At 58.6% G+C, this 16,819-nt stretch overlaps 2 protein-coding genes across 3 annotated transcripts; both read right to left on the reverse strand.

Moving 5' to 3' along the window:
• Positions 1-6,657: 6,657 nt before the first annotated feature.
• LENEP (lens epithelial protein) lies at positions 6,658-7,358 on the reverse strand. Its single transcript, XM_060644759.3, has one exon. It carries the CDS (start codon positions 7,092-7,094, stop codon positions 6,831-6,833), a length of 264 nt encoding a protein of 87 aa, XP_060500742.1. The 5' UTR covers positions 7,095-7,358; the 3' UTR covers positions 6,658-6,830.
• Positions 7,359-7,518: 160 nt separating this feature from the next.
• Positions 7,519-12,808, reverse strand: FLAD1 (flavin adenine dinucleotide synthetase 1). 2 transcript variants are annotated; one of them, XM_060644758.3, is made up of 8 exons: positions 12,636-12,808; positions 11,949-12,142; positions 9,778-10,522; positions 9,031-9,178; positions 8,658-8,756; positions 8,384-8,573; positions 7,830-7,903; positions 7,519-7,724 (listed from the first exon to the last, which is right to left on the reverse strand). In XM_060644758.3, exons 2-8 carry the CDS (start codon positions 12,027-12,029, stop codon positions 7,589-7,591), a joined length of 1,473 nt encoding a protein of 490 aa, XP_060500741.1. In that variant the 5' UTR covers positions 12,030-12,142; positions 12,636-12,808; the 3' UTR covers positions 7,519-7,588. The 2 variants fall into 2 exon arrangements, with proteins under 2 accessions (XP_060500741.1, XP_060500740.1); XM_060644757.3 differs by having other exon boundaries at positions 11,949-12,174; positions 12,636-12,756.
• Positions 12,809-16,819: the final 4,011 nt, after the last annotated feature.

Consider the following 16,819-nt stretch of genomic DNA (forward strand, 5'->3'; position numbering starts at 1 on the left):
AGGGGGGCCCTGGCCCTCACCCGGGCTGACCCGGGATCCCCGCGCAGGGGGAGGGGCGGAGTCCGGGTCCCGCCCTCCCTCCTCTCCGGCCGTGACTCAGCCTCGGGGCCGCTGCCCTGCGCCCCAGCCAGGGGCGGAAAGTGTGAGGCGCCCCTGAGGGCCCAGGCCAAACCAAACAGCCCCCCACCTCAGACATTATCTCACTGGAGAATTAGGGGGGCTATAGGAAGGAGGGGGTGGCAGCAGGCTTGGGGCGCTCCCGCTAGCTCGATCCGCTCCGGGTTTTCCTATCCGCCCCGTCCCCCTTGGGCCCCGAGGCGGGTCACTGCTCCGGGTTTTCTTCTCGGCCCCGCCGGACAGATTCTAGTCGGTGAGTGCCCCGGAGTCGGTGGGGTCCAGGCAGGGTTTTTCCCTCCCTTCTCCAGCCGTCGGGGTCGCGCCAGACTGGGGTAGAGCCGCGCCTGGGGCTGGGGGCAGGACGGCAGGGCCAGAAGGACACGTGAAACGGAAGGGGGCTGCATGGCCCCGGGGAAGAAGGGCAGGAAAGCGGTTCTGGGAGGGCAGAGCCTGGGCCTCCAGAGGCAGTAGGAGGGCGGGCGCCCTGGCACCAGCCCTTAGGTACAAAGAGACGAAAGGCGCCCAGTGCCTCGGGCCCGCCCCGTCCCCCAACTCTGGGGGTCGCCTCCGGAGCCTTGCTGGACCCAGCCTGGATCTGTGGGCACCCGGAATGCCATTCTCCAGTCTCGACAGCCCCGGAACCTCCTGTTTGTTCCTCAGTGACCCTCCCCACCCCCCAACCACCACCACGTTTCTCTTCTGGTCCATACAGCTTCCTTCCTGGCTCAGAAGTCGGAGGGGGGAACCCCGACTTGAAATTCCCGCCTCCCCTCTGACTCCTGGCCCTCACCGCGCCAAACCACTGAGATGCGGCAGCCGAGAAACGCTGACTGCAGACTGGGGGCTGCTCCCCTCCCACGAAACTCCCGGCTGGGTCCGGGGCCCCGCTGCCGCCCCCGCCCCGCCGCCAGCGCCGGACTGGCACCGGGAACCCGAGGGCAGGTGTGCGGCCTGCAGGGGACTTCCTGGAGAGACGGGGGCCGGGGCGGGGGGGGGGGGGCGGGGGCATCCCAGATCCGCACGTACAGACTTAAATCTCAGGCGACCAGCTAGACCTTAGTTTAGAGGAGAAAGTGGCAGGAGTTAATCCCTCCTCGGGAGGACTGTGTACCTGGGGCTGGGGACAGCGATTCTGAGTGACAGCCAGGTGCCCGGACTGGCTGGGCCACGTGCGCTCCGGGGCAGCTGCGGGAGAGTTAGATGCTTGCCGCGCGTGGAGGGAGAGGGCTTCTGGCGGAAGAAAGGCACGGCTCTGTGTGGGCGGGGTCCTGAATGAGTGGGTCTGGGGGCCTGTTTTGGAAGGGGGAGGGCTGAGCTGGAAGCGGAGCGACAGCCTGCGCTGGGCGCCCACCTCTTCCCCGCCCTCCCCCCCTTCCCCGGGCTGCCCCCGCTTCCCTCGAAAAACCCGCCGCCCAGGAAACCGCTGGGGGCGCACAGACCGCAGCCCCCCCGCCCGCCGCCCCCCGGCGCCCCCACCGCGACCGCCCAACCCACCTGAAGGGGCCGTGGCTGCCAGGGTTGCCCCCTCCCGCCGACTCCCCCCACACCTGCGGGCGCACTATTTATAACTCGGCGCCTATTCCGGGCCTCTGGGCGGGAGCCGGCTGCGCCTCAGCGCTAATCGTCTCCGGGATCTCTGCGCCCCCCAGGGCCGGGGGGGATAAATTTAGCCTCAGGAAGCTCGGGGAACATTTTCCAAAACTCCACGTCCCGCAGAAGGCGAAACAGAACCCCTCTGCCCTCAGCCTCCCTCCCGCCAACCGGCAGGCGGCGCAGGTGTCTCGGCTGCTCGTACCCAGCTGGGATCGGGTGGTGGGTGGCGGCCGAGAAGCTGGCACAGGTGAAGGACGGAAGGTCCTGGGGGCGGCGGCCAGAGGGGCGGGAGGACGGCCGGAAGAACGGCCAAAGGCCGGAGTAAAAAGTCTCGGCTGGCAGTGACTGAGAAAGGGGTTGGGGACTTCTGCCTTTCGAAGGGGAAATAACTCCCGTGCAAACGAGATGCAGGTAGGGACTCGGGGAAGATCGGGAAGATCGTGGTGGCCTTGGGGGTCCACGCCCCGGCGTGGGGGCAGCGACTGCCACACCCCTCTTCCCAAGCGCTTCTGAGCGTTGCTGCGAGAACTCAGGACCCCACCGAGATCTTTACTATAATAGCCAGATGAGTGCGGGCGGCTCTTCCGACCACTTCGCCAGGACCCCTCTCCTCCACCTGCCTCTCGCACACCGTGGAGGGTCTTCTATCGACCTGATCGGCTAGGAATCCTGGGTAGAATCCTTCTAGTGCTGCAGCCTCTGGGGGTCGCTTCCAGCTTTGCCGAGGCTTCTTCTCGGTTTTACCCCGCCCCTTCCCCTTCCCCTTGTGGCCACCAGAGGGCCCCTGGGCGCCCAGGGGCAAATGAGCTAGCTCTTCCCCAGCCCTCGTATTCTTGGCACTCAGCTCCCCTCTTCCGCCATCTTCTGCCCTCCGATGAGCCCCGAGCGGAGTCTGGACCCTCCAAACGTGAGCTTATCCCAGCTGGGAAGAGGACGTTGCAGGGAAGCGGCCGCATCTTTTTCCCTTGGAGAGCACTGGGGAGGTGTAGGCCGGAACCGGGTCCCGGCCTGTGTGGTCTAGGTGAAAAAGACGTATCTGGGACCCCCAAAGGAGCGGGCGGAGCAAGAGGAAGGCCGGCTGAGAGTGGAGGTGTGGGGGGGAGGTGGAGTGGGTGCAGAATGGGAGCGGGAGTCCTCCCCACACCTTTGCACGCTTGGCCCCGCCCCCAGGCCACCACCCGAAGTGCACTATCAGAAGAGGAAGTCTGGCTGGCCCAGAGGAGCCCCGAATATGAGACGAGAAAATCGGGGTTCGCCAGCTGACTACCGCACTGCGGTGTACTGTGGGTTTGGCCTTCAGCGGGTCACATCGCCTCTCTTGGCCTGTTTCTTTCAAGCTAACCTGGGATAGTTGCCCTTGTCCAGCCTACTTTTCAAGCGGGCTTGTGTAAGTGTCCAACACTGTAGTGTGGCAAGGGTTCTCAGAACGGCATACACGGTTTTTCTTATCCTCCCCGCTCCTTGCCCCGTACTTTCCACTCTCAGGGCTCCCTTGAGGGCCGACACTCCCCTTGGGCCACCCGCAGTCTCTCCTCTTCTCTCTCCGTCAACTTCCTGGGCCCTGCCTTCCGACACCTACCGCTTCCCTGGTGGCCTTCGCCAGATATCCCCTCAGCTGTCGAGGGCGCTTGTGCTCAGAACTCTGACTCTAGGATCCAGCCCGAGGCCCTGTCCCTGCTCAGTGGTTCAGTGGGAGTGGGGTCTGAGAAAGGAAAGGGAGAGGGGCGCCTGGGAGACTCAATCAGTTAAATGTCCCAATTCGGCTCAGGTCATGACCTCAGGGTTCGTGAGTTGGACCCCGTGGGGCGGGGGGGGGGGGGGGCTCTGGGCTGACAGCTCGGAGTCTGGATTCTGTTTCCGATTCTTTGTCTCCCTCTCTGTCTGCCCCTCCCCTGCTCACACTCTATCTCTCTAAAAGTAAATAAACATGAAAAACAGTTTTTTCCCCTCCTAAATATAAAAGTCAAACATGCTGGGGACGCCAGCATGGCTCAGTGGATTAAGCGTCCGACTTGGGTTCAGGTCCTGATCTCACAAATCACGAGTTCGATATCCGCCTGGGGCTCTGTGCTGACAGCTCTGAGCCAGGAGCCTGCTTTGGATTCTGTGTCTCCTTCTCCCTCTTTGCCCCTCCCCTGCTCATGCTCTCTCTCTATCTCAAAAATAAGTAAACAAACAAACAAAAAAAATTAGAAAAAAAAAAGAAAAAGAAAGAAAGAAAGGAAAAGGGAGGCAGAAGGCCAGAGCTCGAGTCAGGGACGGGCCGACCAAGCAGGGGTGCAGGCTGTGAGGGGAGGCAGGAGCCCCACACTTGTGTGGAAAGGGGAATTCTGTGTCCTCCACCGCTAACCTCTCTCTGGTTGGATTCAAGCTCTTACCTCTTCCCACTGCTGTGTCCTGGGGTGAGGTGGGCTCTGAAGGGACCCGGCGAGAAGGCTGACCTGCCTGCATTTTGTGCAGGCCTGAAGGTCGCCAAGCTACCCGGATAAAGACTACCTTGAGCGGGAGTACTATGGAGAACCACGCAGGAAAGAGGGAGCAGGCTCCGTGTGTGCCCCCTGCGGAGTCCCTGCCTCGTCGGAGGGGAAAAACCAGGGGGCAGCGCCGTGTGGAGACCATGTTAGCAACTCCGAGAATTCCTCCGGGCTCAGGGTGCCTGGCTGGCTCAGTCCGCAGAGTGCGTGATTCTCGGTCTCGGGGTTGTGAGTTCGAGCCCCATGTTGGGGCCAGATATTACTGAAAAATAGAAAAACTCTTAAAAAAACAAAAAAAAAAGGAATGTGTACGCGCGCAGGCCAGCCCTTCTCTCCACTGCTCTTGCTATTAAGCCTGCCCTGAGCCACTGGCACGTCACGACCTGCCTCACACCCACCCCAGCTCATAGCCCGCATCTTCTAATCACAGCTATGTTCCCGTTGTTTTGTTTACATTTTATTTCCTGTCTCTGCCCACTGGAACGGAAGCTCCGTGAGTCCTGGGGCCTGTTTTGCTCACCGCGGTGGTGCCGGGAGCACGAGGATTGGCACACAGAGGGTGCTCCCTAACATTTGTTGCACGAACGAGGGAAGAGGAGGGCAAGGCGCGTGCAGCACTCTCTCCCGAATGCCCTCCCAGGGGCTGCTGAATCTGAGCCACCCCAGTGGGGAGAGTGGTCGTGGGGGGGGGGGGTCACTTCTCACCAGAACTGCTTACTCTAGATATGGGTCACCTTTACCAAGAGAGACAAAACACACCCAGAGGAAAAGGAGTTCACTAACAAGTCTGGGAAAAGCTGGTCCCTGGGGTGAGGAGAGAGTCCCACACACCGTCTCCAGGCTTGTGCCCCAGGACGGAAGGGAGGGGGCAACAACTGGCCCCAAGAGGCTCTGCGGTTGTGGGGGGCTGAGTGGGCGTGTCGGGAAGTGTGAGCAAGACGGTGTCAGTGGCTGACGCGTGGCCACTGCTGGGCGTGATTCGGGGGCAGCGTGTGTTTCGGCTGCCGAGGGGAAGAGAGGGAGCGGTGCTCATTCTGGCTGTTTGTGCTTGTGCACGGTGACAAGCCTGAGGAACCTGCGCGGCCACCCGGGTGCCTTTCTCTTGCAGCCTCATGTGTGACCAGGGGGAGCGGGGCCCGACTTCCCGTGGGCTTGGGGCTAGCAAGGGCCCAGGGCTTCTCCCAAGATCCTCAAGGCAGGGAGCTGGCCAGGCCACGTCTTCTATTTGAGTTCCTGGCTTAAGGCGAGGGACCCCACCCAAGCCGGACCCCTCCCTACCCACCGGTTGGGGGAGGAACCTGGGCTTTCCACCCTCCACCCTCCCCAACCAGTGAGTCGGAAAACCTGGTTTTCGGTGTGGGTTGTATCCAGGACAACCTCCTTCCCTCCCTTCTTTAAAAATGATTTTTTGGGGGCGCCTGGGTGGCGCAGTCGGTTAAGCGTCCGGCTTCAGCCAGGTCACGATCTCGCGGTCCGTGAGTTCGAGCCCCGCGTCAGGCTCTGGGCTGATGGCTCGGAGCCTGGAGCCTGCTTCCGATTCTGTGTCTCCCTCTCTCTCTGCCCCTCCCCCGTTCATGCTCTGTCTCTCTCTGTCCCAAAAATAAAAAAAAAAAAAAAAAAAATGATTTTTTGGTAATGTTTATTTTTGAGAGAGAGAGAGAGAGAGAGGCAGAGTGTGAGTGGAGGAGGGGCAGCAGAATCCAAAGCCAGCTCCCAGCTGTTAGCACAGAGCCTGCCGAGGGTCTCGCACCCATGAACCGCAAGATCATGACCTGAGTCAGACGCTCAACCGACCAGGCCGCCCCGGCGCCCATCTCCTTCCCTCCCTGGTCTGAACGCTGGCTCTGGCTCCAAGACCCTTTCAGTGCTGAGTTGTTTGGAGTCCCTTTTAGACATTTAGCACGTTTGGCCTCAAGGCCTATTTATTTTATATAGAACATCTATATCCTTATTTTTTGTTTACATCTTATTTCCTGCCTCTGCCCAGCAGAACGTAAGCTCTGTGAGTACAGGGGCCTGTTTTGTTCACTGATGTGTTCAGAGCACCAGGATTGGCACACAGCAGATGGTATATGTATATACATACATACGTATATATATATATACATATACATTTATGCACACACATGCACGCACACACAGTTTAGTGATCCTTAGCCCATTCCTGGCACTGAGTACAGAAAAATCAACCATCTGGGCCGGTGGGCTCACGGCGCGGGTCCCGCGGCAGTCTTATCCGGGTCCCGGCCAGCAGCCAGGCAGCTCCCGTGCACCTGCACCGGAGGTCCAGCAGAGGTGGGGGCGGGAACGGAGGCTGGCACATGGCACAAACTCGAAGCAGGGTCCATACTTCCCCCGTTGTTTGTGGCCCATCGTTGGTCAAGCACAGCTGGCCTGGAGGTGGGGGCCGGGGGTGGGGTGGGGGTGGTGGTGCTCGACGGGGGGGAGGGCTGGGCCCGGCGCTGGAGGAGAGAACAGGAAGCTGGGAGGCGGGCTCTGTCACAGAAGCTGTGGCCCTGCGCCTGGGTCTGCGACCCTGGCCACCCACCTGAGCGGTGCGGGGTGCGGGGGCGGGAGGGGAAGGGGCGGATCCAGGCCCACCTGAGCGGTGCGGGGGCGGGCGGGGCGGGGGCGGTCCCGGGGGCATCAATCCAGCAGTTCCTTGATGCACCAGCAGCAGAGGAGGATGTAGGCAACTTCCTTCAGGGTCTGCTGCAGGCCCTCCCATCCTGTGCCCGTCTTCATGACCGGCACCTGGAACCCGGTGCCCCACAGGGCCCTTCTGAAGGAGAAAGGCAGGGCCTGGGCGAGGGGCCGTGTCCGGGGCTGCATACGGGCCGCAGCTCTGAGGCGCACAGAGCTGTCTCGCGGGCCTTTTATCAGCAGCGTCCCCACCCCCTCAGACCTCATGACTATGGGGACAAAGGCCCCGGGGTCTAGCACAGGGATGGTTCTGGGCCCACGAATGGGCTGAGTCAGCCTCCATGGGCAGGGGTGGGGGCTGGGTTAGGGCAGGGGGGGGGGGGTGGGCCGGCCACCCCGTCTTCTGTCCTCCGCAGCCAGGCCAGCCCAGCTTCCCTTCTCCCAGCCTGGCTCTCCAAACCTCGGCGTCCTGCCCGGGGTGCCTCTCCCCCAGGGGCTGGCGTGGCTCCCGACCCTGCCCTCCGGTGGGCTCCTGCCGAGTGTTCTGTGTACGTCCCCCCAGCACGTCGCCCTGTTGCCCCCCCACCGCCCCTGTTCCTCAGAGGGAGCGCTGCCAGCCGGGAGCTGGCAGAGCCCGGCCCACGTCTGCTTCTCCCGTCCCGTCCCCTGGAGCAGGAAGACACGGGCAGAGCACCGGGCACGCAAGAGGCGGTTTATTGACAGGGGACACCCCAGGGCGGCCTCCCTCTGGCTGCTCGGGGTCACGTGCGCGAGTTCCTCTCCTCGTCTTCGTTCTCCAGGAGGTAGGCTGGCCGGTAGGTGGGCTGGCCCCCCGGGCTCAGGCACTTCAGGGCCGGGTTCCTCACGGTGTTCTCGCGGCCCCCCAGCGACGTGTAGCTGGAGCAGGGAGGAGGCAGGCGAGTTCGGGGCAGGCTCTCCCCACCGCAGCGCCCCCACCTCGTCCCCACGCCCACGACACCCGTCCTCTCCCAGCACCCTTACCCTCGGTCATATAGGACACAGTACGGGACAAACAGCTGCCGCAGGAAGTCCCAGATGTCTCTGTAGGTCCAGTCCTGGGGGTCAGAGTGGGGTGGGGTCACAAAGTCCCCCCTCCCACACCGCGGCCTGCCGCCTGGGCAGGGGCCCGCCTAGAGCTCTTCTGCTTCCCGGGCTCTGAGGGAGGCCTCCTGTGGGATTCTCTGGGATTCTCCGGGATTCTCGGGCACAGCCTGCTGGGTGCGGCCACACAACGCAAAACGGAAACCTTTGCCCGTCTCCCTCCACCCCCAAGCCACCCCCCAGGGACCGGCTTGGGGTCTTTCTTTCATTTCAGTAGGTTGTAATTTGAGTATCGATACAAGGCTAGTGGGTGCCTTCCTGGGCAGCGCAGGCCTAAAGGTAGAAAGCACAAGCCACTGAATCGGTGCTCCATACAGAATGGTCAGAAAGCTGAATGGCCGAGCAGCACAGCCTCCCTTGGGTGATGGGGGTCCCTCACGCGATGAGCGACAGGGGTCGGGAGACGGGAGGCGCTGCGGCCCCCTCCCCGTTACCAGCAGCGGGTTGACGCGCACGAAGGCAGGCCAGCCAGGGTCCGTGGGGCTGAAGGGGTGGAGGCTGCAGGAGTAGGGGTCGGTGCGGCGGGTGCCCATCAGGACGGCCTCCAGCCGGGGGTGCCGGGCCCGCAGCTCACACAGGGCCTGCTTCATGTGGCCCTCGGCCTCCAGCACCTGCAGATTATACCTGAGGAGGGGAGGGGCGGGGCGGGGGTCAGAAGCGGGCACTGCTGAGCCGCACCCGGAGCCCACACTTCCAGGCCCTCCGTACCTCTTGATGGTGTCCTGTAGGAACTGCTCCAGCTCGGGGAAGGGGCAGATGTTGCGGACGTACAGGATCTGGAGGGGCTCCTGAGTATCGGGGCGTGTCCTGGGGAGGGGAGGACGCACAGGCTTGGCCGAGCAATGTCCCCAGAGAGCTCGCACACTGTTCTCTCTGCTCCTGGATGGACTGTGACCTCCCTGTGCTCAGGGCCGGTGGCCTACACGTCCACCCAGGGCCACCCAGGGCCACCCAGATGTCAGATGCTCAGTCAACGTGGCGGGGGAAGAGCGCGGAGAGGTCACCACGGCTCCCTCCCTCCCAAACCACACCTGGCCGCCCTCTCCCTCCTTGCTGCCTTCGCCCGGGGGCGTGGGCTCACCTTTGCACGGCCGCGTGGAAGAGGTGCAGGAGGGCCGTGCAGTCCTTGCCTCCATTGAAGCCCACGCAAAGGTGGCTGAGGTCGTACTGAGCCAGGGCGGTCTCAATGGTCTGCAGGGCGCCTGCCACCTTCCCCCCCAGAGAAGACCCTGCAAGGAGACAGACAAGAAGATACGTACACGTGGCCGTCAGAGGGCAATGGCGGGGCCACACTGCCCTGGCCTGAAGCCTCTCCAGGCTTCCCAGTGTTCCCAGAGTAAAGGCTGGAGTCCTACATGCTCTTAGAGTCTGTCCCGGCCTGCCATTCAGAACGCTTCACCTCAGTGTCTTCCCTCGGGGGGCCCTGCTCTCCTTCGTTCCCCTAAACCCCATCCTGTTTGCTCTCGCCCACCTCCCGGTGGGGCCCAGTCCTCCTCATCGGCCCACACGTCCGACACTCGCCCAGCGGACTGTATTTAACGTACATACGCCCGGGTCAAGGCTGACCTCCCCACCGTGGAGGCCGCTGAGACCGACGTCTCGTGCCTGACGCCTACCTTTCTTGTTACACTGCCGGCCCAGAAGGCCGTGGCGTGTAACACACTGTCCTGTTGAGCTCGGTCCGCGGTACCCAGCACAGTGCTGGCAGGAGCGCGCACCAGGTTGACATTTACCGGAAGAATGACCGGCGGCCCCGGAGCTGTCCCCCCTCTCTCAGACCCTACGTTCCCGAGACCTGGGCAGCCCCCACGTCCCCCCAGGCCCCTACCTGATTCTGCCAGCTGGTAGACAGCCTCCCTGGCCTGCCCCACGGCGTCGGGCACGTAGGGGACCAGCGATCCCGGGGGCAGACGGGCAGTCAGGTAGGCCAGGCACTCCTCCAGCGGCCCTTCTTCCTCCGAGTCCAGTGACAGCTTCACCCGATAGTAGTTGCTGCCCCAGTCGGGGTAGGAGCCCAGGCCGAGCCTGCGCCCAAAGTGGGCCTGCGCCTCAGCCAGCACGGGGGCGATGGAGGCCTCGTCGGCGGCCACGTACAGCTCCCGCAGGTGGAACTGCACCGCTGTGTTTCGGAACAGCCCCTGCAGCCCCTCCAGCACCCTCCGCAGCAGCTCGGGAATGCCTGGGAAGAGGTAGACATTTCGGACGGAGACCAGCGGGAACCTGAAGGGCCGGCCCGTGTGAGGGTCTGTGCCGTAATGCAGGCGGGCGGAGGAGGGCACTACGGACAGCTTCTCGCAGCCCTTCCCTCCGAGGGCTCGGATGGCCGCTTCTAGCTCGGGGTGCGGCTTGAGCTCATCCCCGAAGGCCTGTGCTACCGCCTCAAAGGTCACATCATCGTGAGTGGGGCCGATGCCCCCTGCCGTGAGGACGTGGGTGAAGCGGCTGGAGAAAGAAGTGACCTCTGCCGCGATGGTGGCCACCTCGTCGGGTACGACAGAGACCCGGCACACCTGGACCCCCAGGGAGCGCAGCGTCCGGCACAGAAAGTAGGTGTTGGTGTCCTGAGTGTGTCCCTGGGAGGTGAGATGGGGACGATGAGAGTGTCAGTGCTGCAGGACTCGAGGCCAAAGGGGAAGGGGTGACAGCCGTGTGGGGCATCGTGCTCTTTTGGGGGACGCTGCCTCGTGAGGCTCTAAAGCCTGGACTGGGTACGAGGGTGAGAAAATCCAGGTGAACAGCCGGGGGTGGCGTGAGCCACCTTGGGCCTCCTTCTCCGTGCTTTGACCTTGACCTCATCTATGCCTGAGGATTCGGTGGCCAGTTCTATGTGGACGACCCATCCACTTCCTCCCCAACCCTGACGGTTTCAGCTCCTTGGTTCTGCCTACCTATCGGGCATCCCTGCCGTATTCCTGGCCGTTGTCACTTTGGCCAGTGGCCTCCCCAGACACTGTCCACCGCCAGTGAGGTCCTCCTACCGTCAAGTGTACTGAAATGTCTCCCCATCTGCTCTCTTCTCTTGGTCCCTACTGCCGCCGGGCAGGTCCTTGGCACCTGTCATCTGGACATCGTCGAGGCCCCCTGGCCAGGCTCCCGGCCGCCAGCCCCAGCGCTCTGCCCAGTGCCTTCTGACTAACCTTTCTAATGTGTTACTGGGATTGCATCACTCTTGGGCTCAAAAGCCCTGTGTTGTTTCCAAACATATACAGAATAAAGTTCACATTCCTTTGCAGAACATTTGAGGCTGCCTGCGGTGTGCACACGATCTTCCTTTGCAGCCCCTTCTCCTTCGACTTCTCTCCAGAGGGCTTAGCGGACAGGGGTTACTTGGAGTAAGAGGGACTCAGGTTGGAATCCCCCCCCTACCACCTCCTGGCTATGGAACCTTGGACAAGCTAGCTTCTCGGTCTCATAATCTATTAATGGACATTTATAATAAAAGTATTGAACCTCAGGGGATTGTTCTAAGGGTTAGTAAAACCGCACATGTGATCTAGAAGCACAGTCGCGGGCCCTAGTAAGCACTCAAAAAGGAGGGGTCAAGATCACTACCTCAAACCCGATGCCTACCACGACCTTTAACAAGATTTCCCTCGATTGCTCAGAAGAATCCGACGGATTTCTTCCGTCCAGTAGTTTCCTTCTATTTCGCTTACTCACTCTGCCAAGTGCCTTGGGTCATTTTCCAAACAGGCTGGCTGTAACTCTTCAATCACACATGCACCTGTACCCCCTTCACAAGTCGGACTCCCCGTCATTTCTGGGAAGCCCCTCCTACTCCTATCAAGTTGCTGGACAAACTGAAGCCACCTTGCTACAAGTTTTCAACACGGTGATGGAAAGCACAAGGGTCACTTTCCCTCTAACATGCTGGGCTCACTCCAGGACTCCACGGCAGCAAGGGGGCTCCCGCCCTGGCCTGCCTTCCCTCAACAGATCGTGCAGCAGGATCTTAAGGACAGAAGCATGCCACACACCCCCCTTCTGTCCCAGACGCACCTTGAGGATCTCATCTCCAACAATGATGATGCCCGCCGTCACGCTGCGCCCTGAGGGAGGTTCAGAGGCCCTAGATGCCATGGTCCTGCCTTCTCTGCCCCTCTGCAAGGCCCTCCAGTAGCCACCCAGGGCCCCAAATGGGGGTCGAAAGCACGGGAGTCGCGCCAGGTCTACAGGGCACTGGGGGCCATAGCCTGGGAACAGGGGGGTCCGGGGTCAAGGGAACCTGGAGGAGCCAGAAAGGACATTGGGGGAGAGCAGGAGTGCACGTTCTTTTTTCCTTAGAGGGAGACCTCGCCGGGCCCTTGACAAGCGACTCCTTTATCCCTGCCTTCGACGGACGTGTTCTCACCCCATCCCAGCCTCTTCACAAGCTTGGCTCTGGTCTCCTTAAAGCGTCCTGGTCTCCCGAGCACCTACCACTTTACATAGGTCTCCTGCGCGCCGAGCTCGGTCCCCCCTGGCCGGCGACAGCCCGGCAGCCTGCACCTTTAAATATCTCTCCTCTTTGGGGACCGGTCCCTTTAAGCGTCTCGACCCCCGCCTGCCCCCCTTTTAAACGCGGCCCCCCCCTCCGCCGCGGGCCGAGCTCAGGCGCCGGGACCGCCGGGGCCCGCACCCTTTCTGGCCTGCTGTCCCCGTCCCCGCCACCCCGCCCCCGCCCGCCCAGCTGCCCCGGGTCCCCACCTGCCTTCCCGGCCGGCGCCCTCCGCTCCCGCACGGCCCCGGGCGGCTTCCGCACGCAGCGTCCCGCCTTGGATCGCGCCTGCCACGTCAGTTGGCCATCTCGGCTGTCGCTCAGACTGCCTCCAAGGGCCCACGGGTGCAGGCGGCCGTCGCTCGCCAGCCCCAGCCCGGGGGCGGGAGCAGCGCGGGGTTGTTATGGGCGACAAGCACGTGGTCACCCTCACCCGGAACTGCGGGGGCGGGGCCGCCGGGGGGGGGGGGGGGGGGACCTTGGCTGCTGCTCCTGGTGCTGGCGGGAAAGGGAGGTGTGATTCTAACCTCGGTCCCGTTTTCGGGTTCTTGTGTGCAGTGCTAGAGGTCTTTAACCCCGACTCGAATTCTAGGCAAAGGGGATTTATCTTGTAGCGCTTGGCCCTTGGAGGGACACCAAGTATCAGCATTGGCCGTGAAGTAGGGAGAGCTTGGAGAGGACTTTTTAGTGCGTGGAACTTTCATTTATTTTTTTCTTTTTAAATGTTTATTTCTTTTTTTAAGTCCTTCCCTGTCAGCAGTTATTTTTTTTTATTAATTCATTTATTGTGTAATTTACATCCAAGTTAGCATATAGCACAACAGTGATTTCAGGAGTAGATTCCTTAGTGCCCCTTGCCCATTTAGCCCATCCCCCCTCCCACCACCCCTCCAGTAACCCTGTTTGTTCTCCGTATTTAAGAGTCTTTTATGTTTTGTTCCCCTCCCTGTTTTTATATTATTTTTGCTTCCCTTCCCTTTTGTTCATCTGTTTTGCCTCTTAAAGTCCTCATATGGGTGGAGTCCTATGATTTTTGTCTTTCTCTGACTAATTTCACTTAGCATAATACCCTCCAGTTCCATCCACGTAGCTGCAAATGGCAAGATTTCATTCTTTTTGATTTCGAGTAATACTCCATCGTATATATAGACCACATCTTCTTTATCCATTCATCCATCGATGGACATTTGGGCTCCTTCCATACTTTGGCTGTTGTCGACAGCGCTGCTATAAACATGGGGTGCATGTGTCCCTTCGAAACAGCCCACCTGTATCCCTTGGATAAATACCTGGTAGTGCAATTGCTGGGTGGTAGGGTAGTTCTTTTAATTTTTTCAGGAACCTCCATACTGTTTTCCAGAACGACTGCACCAGTTTGCATTCCCACCAGCAGTCCACACCCTCACCAACATCTGTTGTTGCCCGAGTTGTTAATGTGAGCCATTCTGACAGGTGTGAGGTAGCATCTCGTTGTGGTTTTGATTTGTGTTTCCCTGATGATGAGTGATGTTGAGCATCTTTTCATGTGTTGGTGGGCCATCTGGGTGTCTTCTTTGGAAAAGTATCTATTCATATCTTTTGCACATTTCTTCACTGGATTATTTATTTTTTGGGTGTTGAGTTTGACAAGTTCTTTCTAGATTTTGGATACTAACCCTTTATCTGATATGTCGTTTGCAGATATCTTCTCCCATTCTGTCGGTTGCCTTTTAGTTTTGCTGATTGTTTCCTTCACTGTGCAGAAGCTTTTTACCTTGACGAGGTCCCAGTAGTTCATGTTTGCTTTTGTTTCCCTTGCCTTTGGAGACATGTTGAGTAAGAAGTTGCGATGGCCAAGATCAAAGAGGTTTTTGCCTGCTTTCTCCTTGAGGCTTTTGATGGCTTCCTGTTTTACATTGAGGTCTTTCATTCATTTTGAGTTTGTTTTTGTGTGTGGTGTTAGAAAGTGGTCTGGGTTCATTCTTCTGCATGTCGCTGTCCAGTTTTCCCAGTACGACTTGCTGAAGAGACTGTCTTTATTCCATTGGATATTCTTTCCTGCTTTGTCAAAGATTATTTGGCCGTATGTTTGTGGGTCCATTTCTAGGTTCTCTGTTCTGTTCCATTGATCTGAGTGTCTGTTTTTGTGCCAAAAAATGTGTATTTTTGAGACAGAGCGAGAGCTCACGCAGTGGAGGGGCAGAGAGAGAGGGAGACACAGAACCCTAAGCAGGCTCCAGGCTCTGAGCCTGTCAGCACAGAGCCCAACGCAGGGCTTAAACTCAGGAACCGTAAGATCATGACCTGAGCTGAAGTCGGAGGCTTAACCACTGAGCAATCTAGGCATCCCAGCTTTCATTTATTTCTATTATAAACGGTAAAGCTATGTACTTAACTCTCTTGACAAGAAAAAGCCTTATCCCCCCCTCCCCCCCCCCCCCCCCCACCACCCCGTCCAGATAGTGCTTAATTTGAACATCACCTTTGCCAGTTTGGGTCTTCTAGGTACCAGTGAGGACAGTGACTAGGGGATGCCACGTGTCCACTTTCGATTCTTACATCATCCTAGCTTACTCTCATTTCGGTTGCCTTTGATCTAAAAGTGCGTCTTAAATTTTAATGTTTGATCATCTGGGACCCTCCTTTTAAAAATTTGTTTTAATTTTTTTAAATCATCTCTATGCCCAACATGGGACTTGAACTGATGACCAGGAGAGAGTTGCATGCTGTATGGACTGCACTAGCCAGGCTCCCCATCTGGGACTTTAATATGCTGATTAAGTCTCCCCCATTCAGGAGGTTTGGGTGGGAGCTTGAGATCTGCATTTAACCAGCTCTCCTGTCATGCTGAGGCTGCTGGTACCTGGACTATGTTTTCTGTAGTAAACACATAAAATTCATGCATCACTGGGAGGACAGCCGAGCCACACCCACCCTCATTTTACTCTCCAAAAGCCCCAGATAGATGATACACATTTTACAGATGGACAACAGGCTAAGAAAAAGGAAGGGATGCCATCCAGCAACCCCAAAACAAAAAAGGTAGAGCCAGACTTCTAGACTCTTCTTTCTCAAGCGATAAGCCCTGTGTGTGTTTTTCAATTAAAAGAACCTCAGCTCAAAAAAAAAAAAAAATTTTTTTTTAAAGATTTTAAAGTGATCTCTGCACTCAGCGTGGGGTTCAAACTCATGACCCCAAGATCAAGAGCTCTGTGCTGTACCAACTGGCCCCGCCAGATGCCCCTATGAAGCGAATTTAAAGGCAAAACAAAAGTCCCACTTGCCTAACAATAAGTCACATGATCCATCATCTTGACTAGCAACGGTGATAGTGTCTCCCCACCAGCCCCCCCAACAGCTCTGATCCAATCCTCTATCTGTGGGTTCTCAAGCTTGAGTGGGCGCCAGAATCACCTGGAGAGCCTGTTAAAACCTTGCTAGGCCTAACCGTCAGAGTTTCTGATTCAGCAGGTCTAGGGTGGAGTCCAATAATTTGCATTTCTAACAAGGCTTGAGGTGAAGTCATGCTCTGGTTCAGGGACCACAACTGAACTCCTGCCATAGTAGTAAATGGGTGGATGATGGGGGGGGGGGGGGGGGGGGGGGGCAGGGAGATAATTTCCTTTATTTAGTACTGCTGTGATTTTTTATTTATTTATTTATTTTTTACGTTTATTTATTTTTGAGACAGAGCATGAACGGGGGAGGGGCAGAGAGAGAGGGAGACACAGAATCGGAAGCAGGCTCCAGGCTCCGAGCCATCAGCCCAGAGCCTGACGCGGGGCTCGAACTCACGGACCGCGAGATCGTGACCTGAGCCGAAGTCGGACGCTCAACCGACTGAGCCACCCAGGCACCCCGAAGCTTTATTTTTTTTTTAATTAATTTTTTTTAATGTTTATTTATTTTTGAGACAGAGAGAGACAGAGCATGAACGGGGGAGGGGCAGAGAGAGAGAGGAAGACACAGAATCAGAAGCAGGCTCCAGGCTCTGAGCCATCAGCCCAGAGCCCGACGTGGGGCTCGAACTCACGGACTTCGAGATCGTGACCTGAGCTGAAGTCGGACGCTCAACCGACTGAGCCACCCAGGCGCCCCACTGCTGTGATTTTTAAAAGTAGGGGGTAAACTATTATTTGGAAGAATGCTTTCTTTTTTTTTTCTTTTTAAGGTTTTATTTTGAAGTAATCTCTTCACCCGACATGGGACTCGCACTCACGACCCTGAGATCAAGGGTTGCATGCTCCACCGACTGAGCCAGCCAGGGGCCCCTTGGAGAAATGTTTTCTCAAACAACTACAGCTTATACCTGTTTCCCCAAAGGTTGGTACTCCAGCTACCTGCAGAAAAATGCTTGAAATTCCCACATCCAGGCCACACCCCAGACCAATTAAGTCAACGTCTCTCAGGGTCG

Source organism: Panthera onca, chromosome F1 (genome assembly GCF_046562875.1).
Source record: "Panthera onca isolate mPanOnc1 chromosome F1, mPanOnc1 haplotype 2, whole genome shotgun sequence".
In the NCBI taxonomy this organism is placed as follows: Eukaryota; Metazoa; Chordata; class Mammalia; order Carnivora; family Felidae; genus Panthera; species Panthera onca.

Excerpts from the sequence above, each read along its gene's own strand:
- FLAD1 (XM_060644758.3), bottom strand. The coding sequence starts at position 12,029 with ATGGCATCTAGGGCCTCTGAACCTCCCTCAGGGCGCAGCGTGACGGCG. Across the intron at positions 8,574-8,657 it reads CTACAGGACACCATCAAGAG|GTATAATCTGCAGGTGCTGG; the intron begins GTACGGAGGGCC and ends TCCCCTCCTCAG. Across the intron at positions 7,904-8,383 it reads TGCGCGTCAACCCGCTGCTG|GACTGGACCTACAGAGACAT; the intron begins GTAACGGGGAGG and ends TCTGACCCCCAG.
- LENEP (XM_060644759.3), bottom strand. The coding sequence starts at position 7,094 with ATGAGGTCTGAGGGGGTGGGGACGCTGCTGATAAAAGGCCCGCGAGAC.